Source organism: Pleurodeles waltl, chromosome 1_2 (genome assembly GCF_031143425.1).
Source record: "Pleurodeles waltl isolate 20211129_DDA chromosome 1_2, aPleWal1.hap1.20221129, whole genome shotgun sequence".
NCBI lineage: Eukaryota > Metazoa > Chordata > Amphibia > Caudata > Salamandridae > Pleurodeles > Pleurodeles waltl.
Genome location: NC_090437.1, coordinates 882,002,917 through 882,026,131, shown reverse-complemented (window position 1 = coordinate 882,026,131; position 23,215 = coordinate 882,002,917). Strand labels below are relative to the sequence as shown.

Genomic DNA, 23,215 nt, shown 5'->3' with positions numbered 1-23,215 from the left:
CCTCCAAACCATGAACACGTGAATGAAGGTGGTAGAAGATTTGATCAATACTTTGAAACCTGATATGGATATCTTAAAGAAACAGATCAAAGAGCTATAACTTACTTTGGAAACTATAATTGCTAAGCTTAAAGACTTTGAGGGGCACTCAAAGCACAACAATATCTGCCTTGTTGGCGTGCCGAAAAGAGCGGAAGGTCCTGCTGTAGACTTTTTTGTGGAGGACCACATCCTCAATGTGCTGCAGCTACGAGCTCTGTCCAAATATTTTTCGGTAGAAAGGGAACACAGAACTCTCTGTGCTGCCTCCCTCACCCCCACCCTGAAGCCGGGTGAGCCTTTATATTAAACGTCAGGGACCCCACCGATCAAGGTTGATAACGTGTAAGTTGGCCTCTACCCGGACTTTACTCAGGGTTTAGAGACTCCGTCACAGATTCCTTGAAGTGAAGAGGGCCCTCCGTGAAAAGGAACTGAAATACTCAATGCTGTGTCTGGCAGCTGAGGTGAGAACATGGTTCTTTCTGGAAGAATGAAACCCAAGCATCAACCGCAAGTCAGGGAGGAGATCGCACCAGTGCATATCTTTGATCGTTCACCAATATAAGACAGAACACAGTTTCCTCTCCAGTTACATCCCTTCAAAGCCACAGGTACACACGAATAATGTCCTGACTCATTTGATGGGGTGTGTTGAGCTGCCCAACTGCTAGTATTTCCTCCTTCTACCATCGGGAAATGCAGATGTGGGGTGCCTGGTGTGACTCTTCGTTGCTGCAGAGGGACACTAGTTGATGAACTGATAACGACAAACAGACCGGATGACTCTCGGTAAAGTGTAATGCTCAATATGGGGGGGTGAGTGGGTTCACTGTTGTGGCTGCCGTCGTCCTCCACTGTTTTTAGAACAAGTTATGGGCTTCAGGTACTCTGCAATGTTGGGGTGGTGAGCAGTTTGGAGTCCGCTATGCAGAGATGCAGGGGGGGATAAGTTGGGAGGAAATGTTTGGATAGTTTGTAGGCCTCAAAAAGTTATTTCTGGAGCACCAACACCGTAAAGTAGAATATGCACCGCAGATACTTTTCCTGACCCTATTGGGTGGTGCCCAAGAGTGCCCCTTCCAGGCACATGGATCCTTTTTGCTGCCTTGATGACGATGGGACATGAGGCACGGAAGATGACGCTTCTATCTTGGAATGTCAATGGCCTCCAAGATAAAAATCAAGAGGGGAATAGTCCTACAATATTTTAAAGGACATACCCCAGATGTGGTCCTCTAACAGGAGACCCACCTAAAAAGCAACACTTATGAAGCACTGGACAGGTGGGGTTACAAATTGGTAACACTTACCAGTTACACAGCTGATTCCAGAGGAGCTGGGACTCTGTTTAGGAAGTCACTAACCCTCACAATTCCCCAGCTGTGGCCAGATACGCATGGTCATTTTATGGCACTCGTGAGCAGCTGGGAGGAACACACCACCAACCTCTGTTCAGTGCAGGTTACACCACGTCTACATGATACAACACTTGTCGCACTGGGAAATGTACTCCTAAAACCGCTGGAGGGCAAGCTGATTTGTAAGGGGTGACTTTAATTTGGCCCTTAGTGACAGGTGTGATCGACACCCACCTAGACGAGCAGCAATCGCCCTCTGTTGGATTTCCCACAGGCTCTGGGATTGACCGGCATATGGCACTCCCACCACCCACAAGACCAACAATTCACCTTTCACTTAGGGGCCCAAGGCAGTCTTTCACATATAGATTACCTGTTTACTCACTTGCATCAGATACATTTTGTCTCAGGTGCACGCCACCTGGCTTGAGGCATAATGGATCACTCCACCAAGTGGGTGGAGTTCAGGCTTGCAGGGGACACATCACACCATACTTTATCACTTAACACATGGTACTTGAAACTACCTAAGATCAGAAAGGGGTTCTTCACTGCCCCTGGTCATTACTTTAGAAAAAATGGTAATTCTGTTGAATCGGCCCAAACGTTGTGGGAATCCAACACAACAGCTATTAGAGAGTGGGCAGAATGGATGCACTGGAGCGGGAACTTCTGACACTTAAGAGAAATCTGCCCCAACAGCACAGCAGAGACACTAGACACAGCATTGTGTTAAAACAGTGAGAATGATGGAGGCAGCCCGCTTAAGTAAGGAAGCTACATAGTATTGAGTATACAAAGTTGGGGATAAGCTAGCAAATTGATGGCCTGGCTAGGTAAGAGAGAGCGAGCGAGTCGATGGGTATTGGAAAGGCGAATGCAGGGAGGACCTCTTGTGAGAAGTATGCAGTATGTGGCAGAGGCTTTCGTGGAATATTATGCTCAGTTGTACTCTCTTGCAGTCACGGCCACACAGTTGAGTGGGCATATCTATTTGAGGTCCTAATCACGATGGGTTTCCACCAAGGCTATGTGCCGATCCCCTTGCACAGATGAAAGTAAATGTGGGAATGTCTAGGGTTTTCCAACTGCAGCGAGGAACGTGCCAGGGTTGCCCCTTCTTCCCACTGATATTTGCTCTGGCAATAGAGCCCTTGGCAGCTTAGGTGAGGCAGGACCTATTGGTCCAGGAATACGGGGTCTGAGCACAGGGAAGACAGAATATCTCTATGTGGATGATGTCCTGCTCTACATCGCAGATCCAGAACGTGCGCTGACAAGACTAATGCAGATATTCCATATTTTTGGCCATTACTCTGGCTTCACAATAAATGGGATAAATCCCAAAACTGAACCCTATGGGGAGAAACACCGTGGCACTATACTGGCTACTTGCAGGCTTCCGTAACCACAGGGTGCTAATTCAATTGATCCAACCCTGTTATTTGAGAACAATTTGGTGCCACCTCTGGAATGACTGAGAAGAGAAGACAGACAATGAAGGTCCTCCCTCTGACACTCCTGGGCCAAGCAGCCCTCTCCAAAATGATGTTGTTGCCCTGGTTTCTGTACATATTACACAACACTCCATACCCAGTTTAAAAGTCATATTTTTGTGACATCGAGAGGGAGATAGGTATGCTAATTTGGGATGGGGGTTAGGTAGCCCGGCACAAATTGCGCAACACAAACTGACAAGGGGCTGGAACGACTGTTGTGTGGCTCTGCCAGACATTCAAAAATATTACTGGGCAGCTCAGTTGTCCAAAATTAATGACGGAGTCTTTGGGCCCCCTGACGAACAGGCCTACCAACTTGATAAACTGCTGCTGCAACCGGGGGTATACCTTGGGGCACTATATGAACTCTCCAAGCTCCAGCAATTCAGGGGCCCCATGGCAATAGTTGTGGACCTCTGCCACAGAGCCCCATGGGCAATCGGTTGGAGGGGGACAAATACACAAGTCACACCTCTTTGGGACACAGCTAAGGTAGGAACACTGAGACATCTTTTGGATTTTGACAAGTAGGATTTGATCGGCATCTCCAGAGTAGGAGACCTTTGGCAACAGGGTGACGTGGTCCCTTTTGCAGACCTACAACAAGAATACCAAATGGCTCCAACCAAAATACTTTGTTATCTACAAATCAGATATGCACTCATTACAGTACTGCCAAAGGTGGCAATGTTGTCGGTCTTTAGAGGACAGATTATTGGATGAGCACATGCAGAGAAAGGACATTTCACTGACATACAAGAAAATATTGTACAACATGCCTGATGGGTGGATGCTACTGAGAGGGAGATGGGCCCAAATTCTGGGTGAACTTAAGGTTAACTCCCTAGGGCGGTAGACAGACACTCATGTTTTCAACTAGTTCTAGCACTGTACATACCACATAGGTCAAAATGGGTAGAACTGCAAGCACCAGTTGCAGTCGGCGTTTTGGCCAGGAGGGTACCTACTTTCACATGATCTGGGAATGTACCTTAATACAAAATTTCTGAGGGACGGTAACTGATTGTATAAATAAAAGCGTTTGGGGCAAATCTCGCTCCAGTGGTGAAATTGTGTGTCCTAAATGTGCAGGAGGGCACAGACTTGAGCCGTGTGCACTGTGTCTGTGTGATGCTGTGATGGATCATTATTAGAAGAAATATAGCCAGGCTGTGGAGATCAGAACAAGTAACCCAACTAGAAGATTACAAAAACAACATGGACTGGTGCATGTTGGCAGAAAGGGTGGTCTTTGAGGGCCGGGCTGCCCACAAAAGTGGAACATGTTCTGGGGACTCTGGAATGGATATAGAGAAGACATTTTTCAGAGCCCACAGATGGCAGCTGCAACTGATTTGTGAGGTGTGGTGCTCCGCCAGGGCAAGGGGGAAACATGCAAAGGTGGGGGAGCTGATGGCGAGAAGAGGATTAAAGTCAAGCCAAGATGCCATACCTGGATTTATTGTTGTTGCTCTTTTTGTTGCTGGAACTAATAAAAATATATTTTTGTTAAAAGAGCCTGTGCCAAGAAGAGCTTTGCTTCCTGATACTTCATGGTTTTGGCATGCATGAGCCCACACTTTCTCACATGGCTTGGGGTCCTGTCTTGGCACCAGAGACCAACAATGTGAGGGTCCAAGAGTAACAAGTTTGTAACAAGAGCAACATGGTTTAAACTCTATTTTTCAGGGGATACATTCTGTCAAAACTGCAAAAAAAGGACATTTTGAAAGGAAATATTCAGAGCACAGCAACTCCGGGATGGCACCCTATAGTGTTCTTTGATGTCATATCCAATGTAGATCTTGGAGTTGAGTTGGACCTGAGGCACACCTATCAGTGTAAGAAAGCTACTTCAACTTTTTGATTCAATCTGGCGCCTAGAAGAGATTCAAGAGGTGAGGAATTTGAGCTTATCAAAATTCATAATTTTTAAACAGCAAATGCAAGTCTATGATAACTGGATGAATAGATAAGGCTTGGGATGTGCTATTTCTTCCTCCCAGTGAAAGACTTTTTGTCTATTTATGACCCCTCTCCTGTTAACTATTTCTGCAATTACCAGGCAACAACCATTGGAGAAGAAATAAAAGAAAAGAGTTAATATTTCAGTTTATAGGAACGGTTGCACAGAAAGTAAACGCTTCTATGAAGGATACCCCTACCCAGAAGTTCTAGTGAGTAAGTAATGTATTCTTTCAGTTGGGCCATCAGGTAAGAACATTTAAGGGCTGTTGACAGTATGGAAGTGAGTAGCGTCCACCACCGTTCACTCCGGTAATCACACATCACATAATCCAGCAGCCTAAAAAGAAAAAACAAGACAGACAAAGCTTAGACTACTTGGCATTATACATTTTTATGCCTCCTCAAGTCGGCCATTTCTCAGATGAAGAAATATGGTCCGTTGTCCGATCCACATCACACCACATTTTGTTTTTAAACAAAGACTTAACATGCTCTGGTGGATGTAATTTCCAAAGCAGGGTATAGTAGGCAAACAAAACTTTGGCTGAAACAGTATACGCTATTTTTTCAAGGCCCTGTATGAATTAACCCTATAGTACTACTTGAGGCTTTAACAGTAATTTCACTGTTCCTGAGCAGAAGATAATTACATTAAGTTTCATTCAATGTCTCAAAAATGATATGGAAAAATGGAACCCCCCATTCCACACTGATTACAAGGAGTGACCAGAATAAAACGATACAGGGCTCAATCTACAACAATGGCATAATTAAAAACAATTTGGTGACTATGAATGTTTTGGTCCTTTTTGCCTTTGCTCTGCCAACAGAAGAAACAAAGCTTGCACACACACACAAAATAAAGGGAAACTGCAACAGGGCAGTGGCAACACTTACTTCAAAGCCTTTGTGTAATCATTAGCTTGGTAATACTCCTCTCCCATTTGAACCACTGTAAACAATGCAGTCATATTAATGTACATAGGGAGCAACATTCTAAAAATCAAAACACTTAACAAATGTGAAGTATTTCCTACAAGGCGATGATAATGTAGCCATAAACTTACTCAGATGGCTTTTCATCCTCGGACACTTGTATTTCTTAAACTGTGCCACAGCATTGCTCAAGAGTGTGGTTATTATCAGCTCCTAGAAGAAATCCCAAACTGATGATGTAGAAGGATCCTGAATAAGAAGGATTTCAGAATCATTTTCAATCATTGTCTTACCGTGTGGAGCACAGATCTCTCTTTCAGCTGGAGGGCAAAAATAGCAGCCTTTTCTTTCTCAGGATCAGACAGATCAAAACCTGGGAAGGATACAGAACACTCCATTAGTGTGAACAGTATCTAGCTCTGAGGCAAGATGCTTATGAAGAGGACATTTAAGGGACTTCGGTAAAATACAATTTTTCAACCAAGCCTTTAGACACATAGGTTTAGTCTCTTGGGAGATGGAATGTTTGTGTCCAAAGAACTCTGCAGGCCCTTTGTGCTTCATGGAACACCCATGCTCCAACATTCTTCCACTGTAACTCTAAGCTGAACCCACATAATAGAGCTCCAGAATCACAAGGTTACATAAAAAACATCTACCAGGGTTAGATGCCTTCTAGTGCCTAGATTGACAGCTTTGAACTAGAAAACCCAAGCTCTGACCCTGGTTCCTCTACTTAACCAAATTGTATGTTCTTGGGCAAGTCAGTTTCCCCACCTGTTTAATTTGTCTAGTCTGTCAAAAATAGCAAGTTGCAGCTGCACACTTAATGTTCCTTTATAAAAACCCAAAACATAATTATTGACAGAGTGCTCAGTCCACTATAGAAAAGGTAACTTACCTTCTTTAAACATTTTTCTGCTAGGCAAATTCGTCCAACACATTGTCCACCTGATGAATTAGCCTTCCAGGCTTCAGACCGGCTATGGAAAGCTTTTCCTAAGTAAAAATGCATCAGTGCCATCACAACTCTGGCTCCAGACATGGTGATAACAGAGTACAACAGGTGCCAACCAGTGTTCTGATGTCAGTTCCAGATACTTTTCTTGCATTCCTTTGCAGTATGTGGAGAGGTAGAGAGAAACAGAAGTGGTTCAATTAGGTATATGTGCTTGGGGGAAGAGCACATCCCAGTTTGTGAATGTAATCAATTTGTCATATTATCTAATAGTATGAGCACTGCCTTGTTGTGATTTACCATATAAAAACACTTTGGGTGCTAGATGAACTGCAGTCAACTCCAACAAACTGATGTTCATGTGGTTCTGACGCTATGCACAGGTGACCAAGTCATCAGAATATCCACTGGAGTGTCTTTCTTGTCCAAGGAAAAGCAGATCTTCATCCACAGGCTGATCCAACATGGAATTATGCATCTGGTCACCACCTTGCACTCGCAAGCTGCAGTGAAATCTACAAAGAGCTGGTCATCTACTCTGTTCTGTTATGTTATGTAATAACATTGTAATAGGACTGCGCACATTTGGAATCCAGTCTATGCAGCATATCCACCTGCTTGGGTCTTTCTGGATGAAGGAAGAAAAATGAAAGAGTTAAAGACAGATCCATATAAAATCTGATACCAGCTTGGGTAAGGGGGATTGCAACCTTCTGACTCACCCCATTGATGAAATTCATTCTACTGGCCTCCACAGACGCATTTGGTGGTAGGCTTACTGCCACCAAGATGAGGTCTGTAATTTCTTCTGGTGGGGAAAAGAAATCTAGCCAGCACTGCACAATCTCCAAGCATTCAACTGCAGATTTTGGGAAGTGGAATGAATGACTTGACCATTCCACAGTGAATGCTGAATGTCAAAAGTTCAGCGTAATGCTCACACCAAACCTGAAGCAATCAGGTTTAACAGAGCTCTATCATACTGCACTTTCTGTAGTACTTTAGGCAGAAGAGGAATTAGTGGGAATGCATAAAGCAGGCTGAGGCCAGTGAAAATAAAGGAATCGCCTAAGGGACCAATCAGAGGGTAGCATATAGCTCAAAACTGAACACAGTTCAGCTCCCATTTGTAATCATGACAGCATCCGCTTTGCCAGGGAAGTAGTCTGCAAAATGGATCGTTACTGGGATGATTCCTCATCGCTAAGACCATTTCCACAAGTAATTCACCTCCTAACATAAGGTCCATGACCCCGTCCCATCCGGTCTGTTGATATGATGGACGACACAATGTTGCTGTCTGACAGAATCTGAATGTTGCTCCAAAAGATGAAAAGGAGAACTGTGTTCAGTGCACTTCCAGAGGTCAAGCTTTGTCTGACGCAGACTAAAGGCCGAGTACTGACATATCCCCCAAATGAGCACCCCAGTCCAACGATGTGCCATCCATGACTATGGTATCCATTGACTGCAGGGGCTGAATGGGTGACCCCAAAAAAAGTAAGAGGGGTCCATCTACAAGTGCACATCCAGATCCAATGCCCAGAAGATCTGCACCCAAGCCAAGTGACTCCCTTGATGCTGGAGTCACTTCATTCTCAAGACACTGCTGAATGGCTTTCATTTATCATTTAGCATGAGGTACCATCAGAACACAGGGTGTCATGGGGCCAAGCAGAAACAAGTTCTGCTGAACAGGGAAATAAGTTAGAGTCAGAATCATCTCTCAAATATCTGTGATCCTCTGCAAAGGAGGAAATACTATCATTCTGATCAAGCCTGGTTCTGCCCCTACAAAGGTTAACGTCTAAAATAGAGAAAATGTGGGACTTTTGTCCATGACTGTGAAGCCCAAGTTATGGAGCAGAGCCATGATTTGATGGAGGTTATCACTTGACCAGTGCTGGGGACTCCCCTTTCACCAAATAAACAAATTCAGTAGTTGATGATCCAGAGTGGGACATAAATCTCTGTGATTCTCTTCCATTTGCAGGGCAAAATGGACCCGCTTTATCCAATGGAAGATCATGGCTTAAAAGAGATGGAAATCAGTAAGTCTGAGGCAACAGAGTTGTCAGAGAAAACGAATTTGCATCTGTTGCTGTAGCTGGTGTCCCCTACATTCATGCTTGCCCCGAAAGAAGCGGTGTAGCTGCCGGGGTGACTGGACAAATTTAAAAAGTAGTCTCTGTCACAACTGTACTGCACTGGAGTAGCCACAAATCCTTCTGTACTATTCGCGAAAACAGCATTCTGGGAGGTGAAGCTCAGCATTCAATATGTTTCTGAAGCACTCCAAGGAAGATTCAGCTCTGCATCCTAACACTCACTAGCCAACAGAGGGCAGGTCTATGACTGTAGATTGGAAATGACCAAAGAAGCCAGGGGAACACACACAAAAGTACTGGAATAGCTTTAAAGGTGTGCTCATGGACCAATCAACAGTTAACCCGGAGTCAAGTTGCACCTCAAGAAATGTTTGGATAAATCACAACTATTCACCAGGTCTCTAAACCGCTTAAGATTTTCCACTTCTCACAAGGCATGCACATCCTGCCCTAGAAGCCAGGTGTCATTTGCATTTCAGAGATGCAGCGTGCCTGAATAAAGACCCTTGTGACCCAAATGGGCAAGTTTCTACAACTCTCTATCAGGAGGCACCATAGGAAAGGTATTTGTATCCTACTTGAAGGGTGATGTATGGACAACTAGATATTCCAGCAAAGGGCGAGAAGACAGTAAAATAGGGATCACCAAGAGCAGGCCTATAGAAAAGTGTTTCTCCATGCAGACATGGTTGGGTCCAAAAGGGTCTCATAACACGGCAGCAAGGGCCCGACACCCAGGAGGAGGACAGTAATATTTCAGTCAGAATATTGTTTATGAAAAATATAATCTCAACTCTAAGGGCTCCTTTGCCTCCCAAAGCACCATCCTAAATTAGTAAACCTCCTACGAAGCAGGGTCAGAAGGGTCCACTTGAATTTTCTAAGTCCAAGTAGGTCCATCATCAATATTGTAGTTTGGTGGGAGGTTGTCCATCTCTGCTTAGGCACCTTTTATACAGCAATAGTTTTAGTCTGGTGTTTCCAAGGCATCTGCATCGGAGCCGGAAATCTCCACCATTCGGGTAAATCTCTAGACCCTGCGAAGTGCCCAGTCAAGGGAACATAATCAAAGTTTGCCTTAAACTTCTCTATTGCTGCACAGATAAGCTTCTTCAACTTAAACGCTGTGTGAGCAGCATCGTGGTTGAATTATTGGGTAACATCAATAGGGGTGCTGAAGTAGGCCCTAATGCGAATGGGACTTAACTGGCTTAGATATCGCCTTAGAAGCTGGGGCCGAAGCACTACTGACAGTTACCTGAGTCAGTGCTGCCAAGCCCAAAGGATCAAGCTCTACTTTGGTGAGTGTTCCAGAGGGTGTTAAAGCCATCCTGAAAATAGGCAGCACAGCAAGCCAGAAAACCTTGACCTGTCCTGTGCAGGGTTATTCAATCAACCCTGAAACCCCAGGCTCATTTTTTGGAACTGTAGTCTTATCAGACAATGAGGAAGAGTCTGGTATTAGGGCAAACGGAATCCCGACTTCAAACAGTCTCAAGGGTTCAAATGTTTCATCAAGGAAAAAGACTTCTCCTTCTGAGGGCACTTTTTGTTGGAAAAAAACCTTTAGAAAGAGCGTTCCCCAATATGTGACTTACCTCTAATTGAAGCAAAGTGCTCAGTGTCTCCTTGCAGATTTTAGCCAAAAGCAAGTTGGCCTCCTGCTTTCTAATGGTCTGTAGTTATATGGAGGAACAAGAGTTGCAGGCCAAGAGTCATGCACCACATGCAGAGGTCAAATTTATTCGAAAGGCATTTTCTTGTGGCATCTGCGACAAGGCATAAACCTAGAAATCGTCGGGGGAGACTTCGGATGTAGTCACTGCAAAAATGTTAATGAATATATTGGTGAATCACTGAAATAGGTTTGCAACTGAATGAGATTCAGAAAAATAGGACACCATTGGCATCTACTGTACTTGTGTGGACATGCCGATGCAGAGTCATAGCTGGAGCCACTTGGCACCACTGGTGAGGCACTGCTGAATAAAACTTTTCAAGACCAGACTGAAGCCTGGAAAAACAATTCTTAAGGTGAGGAATTCGTGGGAAGATGAATCTTCCAAACACATGTTACTAGCTCTCCATCATAGGAATTTTCAATGAAGCCATACATGCTAAAGGTTTTCAAAGTCTTGTGCCATCCCTGTTCTTAAAACCTTTTAGACATCTCTTTGTAGATATTGAAGCCTTTCACTGTGAGCTGGAGGAACACACACTACACAGACCTTATGACACTGTCTTTTTCTGCCCCAGGAGGAACACTTCCAAATAGACAGGCATTTTTAGGAAAAACGTTCTAAATGTGGGCACATTTCTCACTTGACAGTCAGTTGTTAAAGATGTCAAGTGAAAATGGAATTCAGTCTTAGGAAAAGTAGTTTTGAAAAAAAAAAAAAAATGAGATATAAAACCTAACATATGCTCTCAGATCCTTCTCACAGGAACTGGAAAAAAGAATTGAGAGGGTGACGCAAACTGCCAGCACAAAATATCAAGGGTAAAGGGACTTTATGGAGTTCTTTAAGGGACAAGATCCTTCACTCTGTCACATTAGAAGTCTATCACGTTAATTTTTTTTCTAAACCCGTGCATATTCTAATCTGCATTTCAGATGTTGAAATGTAGTTTTAAAATAATGTTATGATGAACCTCCTGTTTTTTCAGATAGAGACATTTAGGTTGCTGCTTTAAGTCAATGGGCAAATGGATTATTCACAGTCTGTTAGATTACATGAACAAAATATCTATGCTACAGCGCTCTGGATACATGCAGAGAGCAAGAGATTATTCAAGCGTGAATGGCTATCAATGAAGATCCTACAATGCAGAAAAGTGTTTTCCATGATGAACTGACATAGTAAAAGCAGCTGATTCCTGAGATGGAACAAAACTCTATCTGGGGCTCCGTGCAATATGTCTCGTGTAACGGATAAGCCATTTTTACTAAACTGAGCACTCTGTTTATAACAATGGGATTTTAACAATTATTCTAATATGGTTGACATCTTTCTTAACTAGCAGATACCTTTTGGTAAAGAAGAGAGAGAACTTCTTGACCAGTCTGGATATGAAATCTGGCAATCCAAAGCAATCCATCCTCATGCCATCTTCATTCAGCCGCTAAATCCAGCCCCTCAGCCTAATTCGAAGACTAGATATCAGCATGCATCAATACGCTGGTGATAACCAGTTTTTACTGGGAACATTCACTAATGAGCACATAGCCAGTCTGAGAAACTGGCTTAAACTCCTACACCTAATAAGTTGGATTAAAGAAAATGTACTTCTTCTCAACCGCAACAATACAGAATGAAGAGGAGTACTTATAGTACAAACAAAAATCATTTATGTGAGTAATGAAAGTTTAAACGTTCATCAAGGCATCAAAAGGTAATAGTCCTCAGAAATCTGGTCCATCCTCTAATCATCCAACGAGGTGCCATGTAATAGCATCACAATAGAGCTTTATTGATTTTCTTACATTGGCATGCAACCTAGCCAATATGTTTCATCCAACAACAGACTTCATCAAGGTTGATATAGCCATAAGTATAGTGGTTGTAGTTTTCATAGTAGTCCACTACCTCACAAACATGAATACTGAGGTATTGTGTTCTGCCCAAGTGGGATCTGTATAGTTGTGAGTAACAAGTGATTTCCTGTTTTTGCTGCTGTGCTCACAACTTCTCATGTGACCAGCTTAAAACTGCAAAACATGACCCTGGCACCTGATGATTGGACTTTGGGAATGCTATACCGGCTTGTGTGCCTTAGACCTACTCAAAGCTGATTGGTCCACTCTTGCAAAAAAAAAAAAAAAAAGAAGAACCTACATTCTCCAATTATTCCACAGTCTCCACCCTCTTTGCTGCAAGAGTACAAATAAAAAAATGTATGATACATAAGGCTATCCATAATGGTACCTCCTACTTATTTGTCAAACTGCTCACCATCTTTGGAGGTTCAAGAGGACTAAGAAGACGAAATCACTCATGTTGCAAATTCCTAATTTCAGAAACTGTGATGTCCAAACTAAGGGCATGATTTAGAGTTTGGTGGAGGAGTTTACTAAGTCACAAATGTGACGGATATTCTGTCCACCATTTTACGATCCGATAATAACTTATGGAGATCGTAATATGGCAGATGGGATATCTGTCATGTTTGAGACTAAGTAACTTTTCCAGCATACTCTGAATCAGGCCCAAAGTATTCCACTAGAGCGTTCACCTACATGTGAAACACTCTAACCCCATTACCCCTCAGACTAATCACTATACATCCACTAATTGCCTTCAGAAGACAACTCAAAACCCCTCTTTTCAAACAATTCTTAAATGTCTGCTTGATGATTCACAGGTCATACTGATATGTGATTCCATACAAATTACATGTATTTGAATTTCCTTGCATATATAAGCTCTTCACTTGTTAATTGCAACCTACTGTTATCCACTTGCTTTAAGTAGTTAAATCCAGCACTTTTCAGTCCAGGGATGCTAAATGCATGTTAAAAGAAAAAATGCATTGTGTGGCAGATGTATTTCTGGTTTGTAGTTCTATGCCAGCACCTATTGGGTGGTCTGCATCTCACTCTGCATGGGTTTCTTTGACAACCCGCATACACCAACATCATGCTATTGTAACCATTTATTACAGTATCACTTCTCTTAACCAATCAACAGATCCAGCTCTCCATACTGGCCCTAGTACTTTTACTTGGTGACCAGTTTTTCATACCATAACTGCTCAGGGAACACATGCGTTATTGAATGCTAACTCTCTATTGCTTTGAAACACAAGGCCTTCGAAGAAACAACAAGGATAGAGGTGAAAAAAATAATTGGTGTTCAACATTCTAGAGTAAAGCACTCGAGAAGTATCCAGTTTAACAGAGGGAATGCAACTTTAAAGGCCTCTGGAACAATTTAAAAGGAAGCTTAATCCCTCCTGCTACAAGGCAAGCCAAATTAATGTAGTTATTAATCACTGTGCTGCTAACTCTTTCTCCCGATAATGCTAAGTCCTTTTAACATTCTAGGCAGGTTTTGTTCTATCTACCATTTATAATATTTTTTTCAAACAAAATATATCCTGGTCAAATTTCCATCCCTTTTTCCACCTCACATGTTGGGAATTCTACAGGTGCCTGAGGTTTATGGTTTTAACCAGAAGAAACTGAAAAAATACCAAAATGTGGCAAAATATTGTTTCAATTAAAAGGTGAAAAGTGCAGTGCAAAAATGTGTAATTTTTGTTTCTGAAAACAGCATGAACAGAAGTTTTGCTGTGCCAAGCTTATCATCTTCATAGCTTTCAGAAACCGTGCAGTAGTAAAATAAAAAATAAAAGTAAAAAATGAAACTTTTTTCCACCGCACTTTTCGCAACTTTCGAAATGGTGGGCAATATTTTCTATTTTCCAATACTTGCAGTTTGTTTTGGAAATGAGCAAAATCTGTTGGAAATCTCAAATATAATTTTCCAAAAAGAAGACAAATTCTGAATTAAACCAGCGTTAATTTTATGTAGACCACTAACAGATTTCCCAAAGAACTGTTGAAATCATGAAGCAGTTAAAGTAAAGCTGGAAAAATATGAACAGGTGACAATGTTTTCAGCCGTAACTTTTTGCACTTGTGCATACTTACTTACATTGGTAGGTATAAAACGTTGAGAAGTTCTGTAGATAATAAATGTTCTACTATTTCATGTTCTCACACTTGTGTCTATAAAAGCAGTGTCCCCATATATGAGGGGTCCAGTGGAAATTGAAGGGCCAAAACAACCAAAGCAACACAGTGATATTTTATTTGAATTTCATTGATTTTTAGAATGTGAAATCACAGCAGTACTTGGACCGAGGGTCGGCTGGTACCCAAGATCTCATGCCAACCCCAGGAATTTTAGAAAACTAGACACTCTAAGGAAGCCATGGCAGTGAGGCATGCATGGATACCACTACTTTGTCTTACTAGGAAACCCCTACAAATGTCTATGTTTGGATAAAAAACACAGAATGTCCTTAGATTTCTGTGAAGGAAATGTCAGAAATATGCAAGGATCAATAAAAGTTCTACCACTCAGCTTTTCTCATGATAAAAACAGTACAAGACTTGTGTGGGTGGGCCGATCACCCCGGACAAGACACAGCCATAAACATACCATGAAAACATCTACATTTTCCCTTCGAATTTCATTCATGTGATAAAGTGATGCCAGGTGATGCAATAGGTGGACCTGAGGCCAGCCAGCAACAAGGGTAACCCAACAACTGCAGCCATTTCTGAAAACTAGACACCGAAGGGAATACAGTGTGGAGTGGCTTGTATTGATCCCACTAGTTCTTTTCTTTTCTTTTTTTTTTTCTTTTTTTTTACACATAATTCAAATCAAGAACAAAAATATGAATAAAATTCAAGGTACCATAAACTCACAAAAGAGAAGAACAAGTATGTCAGAGAAAAAATGTTAATACCAGTAAGAAGTCCAGACATCCAGAGATGTGCCCATGAAGGCAACAATATAGGTATACTAAAATGATACTACAAGGACTATTGGATCTTTCTACCCATTTAAGAAATTAAAGTATTACACTAAAACTGTTCAGTAGTCATGCTTTGTCTTCCATTCTCTGCCAAACTGCCCAGACAGTTTGCAAATATGCCTATTACAGTTCCCTCAATCATCCTTCAGATAAGGTAAACTGATTAGCTTGCATGAGTCAGCTTTACACCTGGCAAGACAGGAACAGACAAGGACAAAACCAACAAGGGCCATATCATGTTGGACTTCTCTGAAGCAGTACAGAGCTGAGCACCTGTTTTGTGTATATGCCTGGCATAAAGTGAATTCATTGAACCCAGTATTTCTTTGAGGTAGTGCCTTATTTTCAGGTAGCTAGCTCAGAAACAGAAAGGGGTCAAACCTGCCCATTGTTTCCGAGCTGTACTATTTGAAAATAAAGCACTAACTCAAAAAACAATCGGGTTAAATGAATTAATTTTACAACCTATAGGAGCTGCACCAGAAAAGCCCATCATAATAAGGTCCAAAGTGGCACAATCAAGTATAAGTATGGCATGGGTTTCGCAATGGATAAAAATACCACAGGCTGACAAGAAACAACAGGCAGTTCAGAGTGGGGATGATATAGGGTTTGGGGCAGGGTTGAAGTACAACTGTACCTCCTGTGACAATCAGAATATTTATATGTCTGTGCCAACCTACAGAGAATGAAAGGTTGCATCTTTCCCCACAGAGACAGACATGTGATCTCTTAACTGCCTTATTTTTGGGGCTGGCCCATCCCCACCATCTCTACTCCACTAACGGATATCACTATAAGACAATCAGCAAACCAAACTGCATTTTTAGATGAAGGTAACATCTCACCATATGCCATCTGTGCCTAATGCATACTTGTGTTCCTCTCACTCCCTTAAAGCCATACAGTAGACCACTGCACCTTTAATCCCAATCGTCGGTGAACAGTTCACATGACTTCCATTATTGGAGGCTCAAAACTTTCAGTAGAAGTAGTAGTAGTAGTACAGTGACCTTTTTCTGCCACCGCAGCACAAGCCAAAGCTGCCAAAGAACAGAAACCTAACGTTTATCAAAAGTGCCCAAGTCCTTCCAAACTCTGTAGCACCACACTGTGGATAGTTCGCTACACATTTTGGCTCTACATAAGCATATTTTCACTTACACATATGGAGCACCTTTCTTTTAATTAATGATTGTTATTGTACTATCATAAAATACATGTGATTCACTGAGTTATTCAGACCTATGTGTTCCTCAGATTATGAATAAATTTAACAAGTATATATGCAACAAAAGTTTTATCCGACAAAACCACCTGTGTTTATGTACTATAAGATGCCCAAGCTCTGAGGCACACAGGCTTATCCCATTGATGCTTAAGGCCCTGCACATTCAGCAAACATTTTTGAATCACAAAGAAGTGAGGAAGTGGCCCTGATGTGCTGAGGGAAGTTGTTCCATGTTTTGGGTGTGAAGTAGGAGAACAACCAACCTCCTGCTTTGTTTTGTGAATGCTGGGGTGGGTGGGTGCGAGCGACAGTAAGATAGAGCGTAAGTATCTGGTCGGCAGGTGAAAGTGAATGAAGATGTTAAGGAATGTTGGTCCAATGTATATAAGGCTTCGTATGTGTGAGTGATGAGTTTAAATTGGCTGGCATTGTGAATGGGGAGCCAGTGGAGCTCCTTAAGGTACGGTGTGATGTGGATGTGGCGCAGAAGGTCCAGTATTATGAGACTTGCGGCGGCTTTCTGGATGGTCTATACTCCTTGTAGGAGTTGCTTAGAGATTCCGACACAGAGTGTGTTGCCGTAGTCAAGCCTGCTTGTGATGAGTGCCTGGGTGATGGTCCGTCAGACACTTAACCATCTTTCATAGCATGCGTAGGATGTGCTCACTGGGTTGTTTTGTGCCATCACAGTGAGTTTTTCATCTAGATGATCCACATGTTTCTTGTATGGTCAGTGTGTGTTGGTGTTGGCCTTAGCTCCGACAGCCAGAACTTTTTTTGTCGGAAATTACCTTTAAGCAGTTTGTTCTCCTCCAGTCTGTTACTAAGGTCACGCAGTTGGTGATGTTGGCTCTGGAAGTGGTTGTCTTGTCTGTCAGTAATATGATAAGTTGAGTGTCACTGACGTATGAAATGATGGCCATACCTTGGGTCCGGATGATGTTGGCTAGAAGGGTCAAGTAAATGTTGAATAGGGTGTGGTGAATCCATTTTAGTTCCCAACTGGGACACAGGAGGCAGCTTAGCCTTTGGCTTGCAGGCCTGTTGCCCCCATCCACTAGTGACCTTTTACCTACTTAGTATGCCTGGTTTTATTCCATTTATTTTATTATTTCTTTTAGCTTGCAGCTATTGCTTACATTTGGAAAGAAATGTTTTTTTTTCCATTTTCATTGCCAGTGCTGTTCTGAGAAGGCATCATTATTGTCGTCACTATCAGTGATGCACAAAGGTACTGTTAAGTTCCTTTCTCATTTACGTCATAGGAACATCATGCACACTTGTTAGGGATTGTTTATGCAACTGCTGACACATGTTTGCCGCATTATCAGTTGTTTAGGAACATATCTGCGTCAGGGATCCTACATGATCTGTACAAATATACTTCACACGAACAAGGTCATTGGAGGGGTTCCTTCCAGGTGCCTTCTATGCTGCACATCACCTTGCTGCAGAACTCACCCTTTGTGCCACCACAGAGTCTGTCCTAGAGACCTCATCCCAAGGTAACAAGGGTTGGGGGGCACTTCTCATGGACACAGCACTGGCAGATTAGGTTTACCATACCTAGCTCTCATTAGGGTAGAGATTAGGTTTTCTTGGTTAGGAATTCTATATCTCATGTTTATTGTAGGACGGTGGGGGGTTTTATATTCACAAATCTCATCTTCACAATTATGCCTTTACTATTTTTCATTATCCTAATCCTTGCAGAACTTGCATTTTATCGTAGATTGCAGTCTTTTAAAAAATATATATTGAAAACTCACCTGCATCTCCTTCATTGCCTTTGTGTGTATGACAATTGTTGCTAACGAGAGAAAAGGGTAACTTTCGTTCCACCACGACTTCCCTGAGAGGTCTAACCTAGAGTCCATGCATAAGGTGCCAGAAATCACCCTTGCTGTCAGTGTTTTGGTGAGGTACTGCTAGTGAGCCGGGAAGGTTGGGCCGAAAGTTGCGATTTGTTGTCGCCTACAAACAAAAGTGCTGTCTTCTCTTAAACCAGCAGTCTTGCTAAAGAGCGAGAGTCTAACTACGACAAGTGTGGGGCTGAAGTACAATGCCTGAGGGATTCTGCAGAACAGAGTGCGGTAGAAGAAAGTGTTGAAGGCCGTAGACAGGTCAAGTTGGATGAGGGCTGCTGTTTCTCCGCGGACCAGGATGGTCCTGATTTTGCCTGTGACTGCACTGAGTGCCGTTTCGGTACTGTGGTTCTTTCTGAAACCTAACTGGGTGTTGTCCAGTAGGTGATGAAGCTTGAGGTCCGTTGTTGAGAGCTCCTTGTTGATGGCCTTCTCTATTACTTTGGCAGGGTAGGGGAACAGGGATACTGAACAGACTCAGCACAGTTGGTTCAGGTTGGCTGATGGTTTTCATTAATGTCTGCACTGTCTGACGCAGCTTCACTACTACTTAGCACAGTTTTCACACATCCATGACTTGCCTTACTATTGCCTAACAGTAGTATCCCTGGCTTCTGACAGTGACCTTACTACTGCTGGGATCTGAAATAGCATGCCTATCACAACTACTGCATTTCATTTAACTGATACCGGATAGTAGTTCTGATAGTTGCCTTGCAACTGCCTGGTACCGATGTGACCACTTGTCACTTGACTGAACCGATTTTGGATGCCACCACAGTCTAAATGGTAACCACTGTCTAAAACTGATCAAATGCTGGTTTTGCTGCTGTCTGTTGCTAATCCTGTTACTGTCTCACAACACTGCCTTTGTTTGACATGGTGTTATGATATTTATGTTTTCACCACTGACTCCACGTTGCACTTAGCCTAGCAGCACACCGTCACATTAGTGACCACCAGCTTCATTTTTGTCTATTGACTTTATTTGAGCATTAGCCACTGCCACGTTAAAAGCTGCAAGTAGTTTTCCCCATTGTACAATGTGCACGTTTTTATTTTTCGGGTTCCTTCCCACCAAGGGCCTAGGCTGATAAGAATGTACTAAGAGGGCAGGGAACAGCCTTGTTTTGAATTGGCACCTTGGGATTGTGGCCAAGTCCTGATGTGTTATTTTCAAAGCTGGCCTAAAGCAATCTGCATTTTTGGAATAATAAACTTCTGCAATGAGACAGAGATTCTAGAATTTTCCTCTGTTGTTTGTTCAAAGTAGGCCAAGATCAAATGGACCAGGGACTGAGTGTGTTTGCAGATCTCGGGCATATCCAGGACGATTGGAGTGCGTCACCCTTCTGTGAGGATAACTGATCTCTTTCACCTTGATCGATTCTAGGATCTGCCGATCTGATGCTGAATAGAAGAGAGACAAAGCACTTATCCCCTTGCCTCATGGTGATGCATAATATTTAATTCATTATTTGCTTTGCATTATAATATAGATATATAAATTTGCTGTGTATATTGCAGTGGAGAACCATTTGTACATGTTTTCATTTAACTGCTGTGACCATTTTTAAATGTGTGCTTTTAGCATGCTAATCTCCTTTTATGAAACTTGCTAAGTGAAATAATAAATGTCTTCTTTGGACTAAGAAGAGCATTCCAGAGATTTTTTTCAGTGCATGAATGTTTCAGCTCGGTCATTAGTGAAGCAAAACACATGGTCAGAGAGGGGCCCTACACTTTAATGACAAATACCCAGATTTTCATTCTTGTATGCTTAATCAAGTAATGTAAAGTTCAGTGATGCCTTTTATGTACAGTGGTAATTAACCTCATGTTTATGGTTAAAACATACAATAAAAGATACTAAAGCAATAGAATATACGGCCAAACCTACTGCATTTGTAAATGCTTGTTTTTTGAGGGGCCCAAGGTTTTCTAAATCAGGAGTCTGATGAGGAAGATAGACAAATTCTGTGCGTTCACTCAAATATAAATAGAGACATAATACTCATGTTTGCAAGAATAACACAACGCTTTCCTGTTTCTTCAGTCTAATTAGATTATTTACAAAAAAAACAATTACTACAGCAATAAAAAAGGGACACGTACTCAATATTCCTTGCCGCCAGGGTCTTTGGCCATAGAAGTCCAGCATACCATTTGGAGTCTCCAGTGGGTCAGGACTAGGGTACACTGCTGAGGCCTGCAAATATGTTAGAGAAAGTATCAATACCCAAGGTATTTGTGATTTTATTTTTCCGTGGAGATACTCTTCAGATACCTTGGCTATTACCAACGATATGAACAAATCTCGTTATTATCCTAAGTATATAATACATTTAGAATAGATGTGCTTCCACAGAAGTATTTTCCACAATAATGGGCAAATATGCTACTACCTACTGGGTCAGGACCAAAGGAAAATAAATATAACTAAAACCTTTCCTGAAGGTCCTCTGCACGGCTGTGCAAGTACTTGTCTATAAAAGCACGATTGAGCCAGTTTTTAAAGAAAAATCAATATATACATTCGGGAATGAAACTGATCAAATATATTGGGACTGTCAGAGTACGAAACAACTCCAACTCTGAAATAGGCACTCACGTCATGGTTGCAGAGTTGACTGGCGAGCAGCTTACGTTCTTGGGCATAGTATGCAGCCTGCTGGTAGTAGAAACCGGGATTCTGAGTCTGGATAGCCGTTAACCCCAACTTTATAGCTTCGTCAAACAAGTCTCCAAATGCCTGGAACCTTTAAAACATAAGAAGTTATACAATAATTTGGGTATCTCTCCCTCATACATTTTGCCATATTTTATAAAGATGGTACCGGTTAAGTGAAAGTGAAAAGTGTTGCTTTGAAATACACTTTTTATAGGAACTGCCCTTAATATTTTCCGCCTATAATACAAACACAGGCCAGGATTACACGATGGATACATTATACACATAGATGTATTGACTGTTACGGTTGAAGATCAGCATGAAAAGCCACAAACAGAAGAGAGAGAATCAAGAAACAGTAGTTACTAGAGAACGGTCTAACAAACAAGGCACTAGGAGAACCAAAAGCAATATGTGAAAAAAACAGAAAAGCAAAAAGGAAAGATTTTTCTAAAATCATTGGGGTGTATTACTATAGTGTAAAGGGCGCAATGTACTTTTTTACCATAACACAGTGTAATTGACAGGTGAAATACTGTTTATTGCCTAAAAGAATGTATATTAAAATGACTTAAGAGGAAAAAACTGTTATTAGTAACACGGACTAATCAATTTAATTTGACCTCAATGTGTGTTTAGTTCTAGTTAATTATCTTTGTTTATAACTAATATTCACAGCAAAACAACATGAAAAACCACATGCCATCAATCAGGTCATTTAACACGTCAAAACTGATGTAATACATGAGGTCATGGGAAGTGCATGATGGGGCGAAGTTAAGCTCATCTAACCATAACTGGCAGTTTTAAGAGGCTTTTAATGTGCTTTTGTAAACATAACTTCACTTAAACTATTTAAATATATATGTTTACAAAAAAAAAAAAAAAAGTCAATTCAAAGCACCACTGCCGCCATGAGCATGAGTGCACAGGAGAAAGACAAAAGATAAAAGAAGTTTTCTCGTAGTCAAACATACCTGCAAACGTTCAATTATCCATGTAACAGGGTGGATGTACAATGCGGTAACAAAACTGCTTTAAGGAGGGACCAATATAAAGCATTTACCAATGTCATTTAAGAATTTTTGGAAGGCAAGCCCATAAACGAGTGATAGTGATGGGCGTGCAGTGGACATGGTTAAAAGCCCACATAGATACCAAATGGTCGGAAATGCAGCACTTGCGCGCTGCTATGCTCAACCTAAAAACAAAGGTTACAGGGTCGTTATAGCTAGCTTCAGATCTTACACATACAAAACCACAGAAATTCAGAATATACTGTTAGACTTATCTCCAGAAACTACAACTTGCCCAAGGGGAACTATAACTCGCCCCTCGCCATTCACTGCTAATTGCCCCACGTATTACATCACTCCTAACATCTTCTATGACATCACTGAAATCATCACTGCAACATTTGCAGTGAAATTATTGATGAGAAACCTGTACATGGCAGGGGTGTGAGTTATACTTATCTTAAAGCATTAGTTTCTGGAGGTAAGAATAACAAGCACTTCTGAATTTCTATGGTTTTGTATGCCTAAAATCTGAACCCAACTAAAACATAAGACTTAAGAATTGTGCAGCAGCTCTCTTAAGAAGAGGGCTACCGCACAATTTTTCAATAATGCGAATAAATGGTACAGCTACTGATTTTCATGGGTTGACGTCTACCCTACTATATGCTTCATTGCATGTGTATTATTATAAATAAAAAGGGCTACTGAATTTTCCAATTAGAATTTGTTGTATTCGAGCTTTTTCACATCTCGGACTCCAGTGTCACTGTGCTTTACCTATTATAGTTTATGAAGCAATTTCTGTTAGAAGTTGCCACAGTTTTCCAACAGATGGCTCTCAGGGTTTGCTAGTCTGTCTTTTGTCACCGAAAGTAATGCCTGTGGTTCATTGTAGTGTACTTATATAAGTATTTCTGACATTCTTCAAAGCTAAAATAGTGTCTAAGTGTGGAGGTGTGTTTATGGGGTGAGCCTTTGTGTGCAAATTGATGCACACATTTCTGTTTGTTG

At 41.8% G+C, this 23,215-nt stretch overlaps 1 protein-coding gene across 1 annotated transcript in view; it reads right to left on the bottom strand.

The window, feature by feature from the left end:
• Nucleotides 1-23,215, bottom strand: part of TRAPPC11 (trafficking protein particle complex subunit 11) — a 550,973-nt gene that overhangs the window by 430,091 nt on the left and 97,667 nt on the right. The window contains exons 10-15 of the mRNA XM_069199334.1: nt 21,126-21,273; nt 20,630-20,723; nt 6,097-6,176; nt 5,935-6,016; nt 5,765-5,819; nt 5,059-5,204 (exon numbers count right to left, since the gene is read on the bottom strand). Of these exons, the coding sequence (XP_069055435.1) occupies nt 5,059-5,204; nt 5,765-5,819; nt 5,935-6,016; nt 6,097-6,176; nt 20,630-20,723; nt 21,126-21,273 (605 nt within the window). The remainder of the gene's footprint in view (nt 1-5,058; nt 5,205-5,764; nt 5,820-5,934; nt 6,017-6,096; nt 6,177-20,629; nt 20,724-21,125; nt 21,274-23,215) is intronic.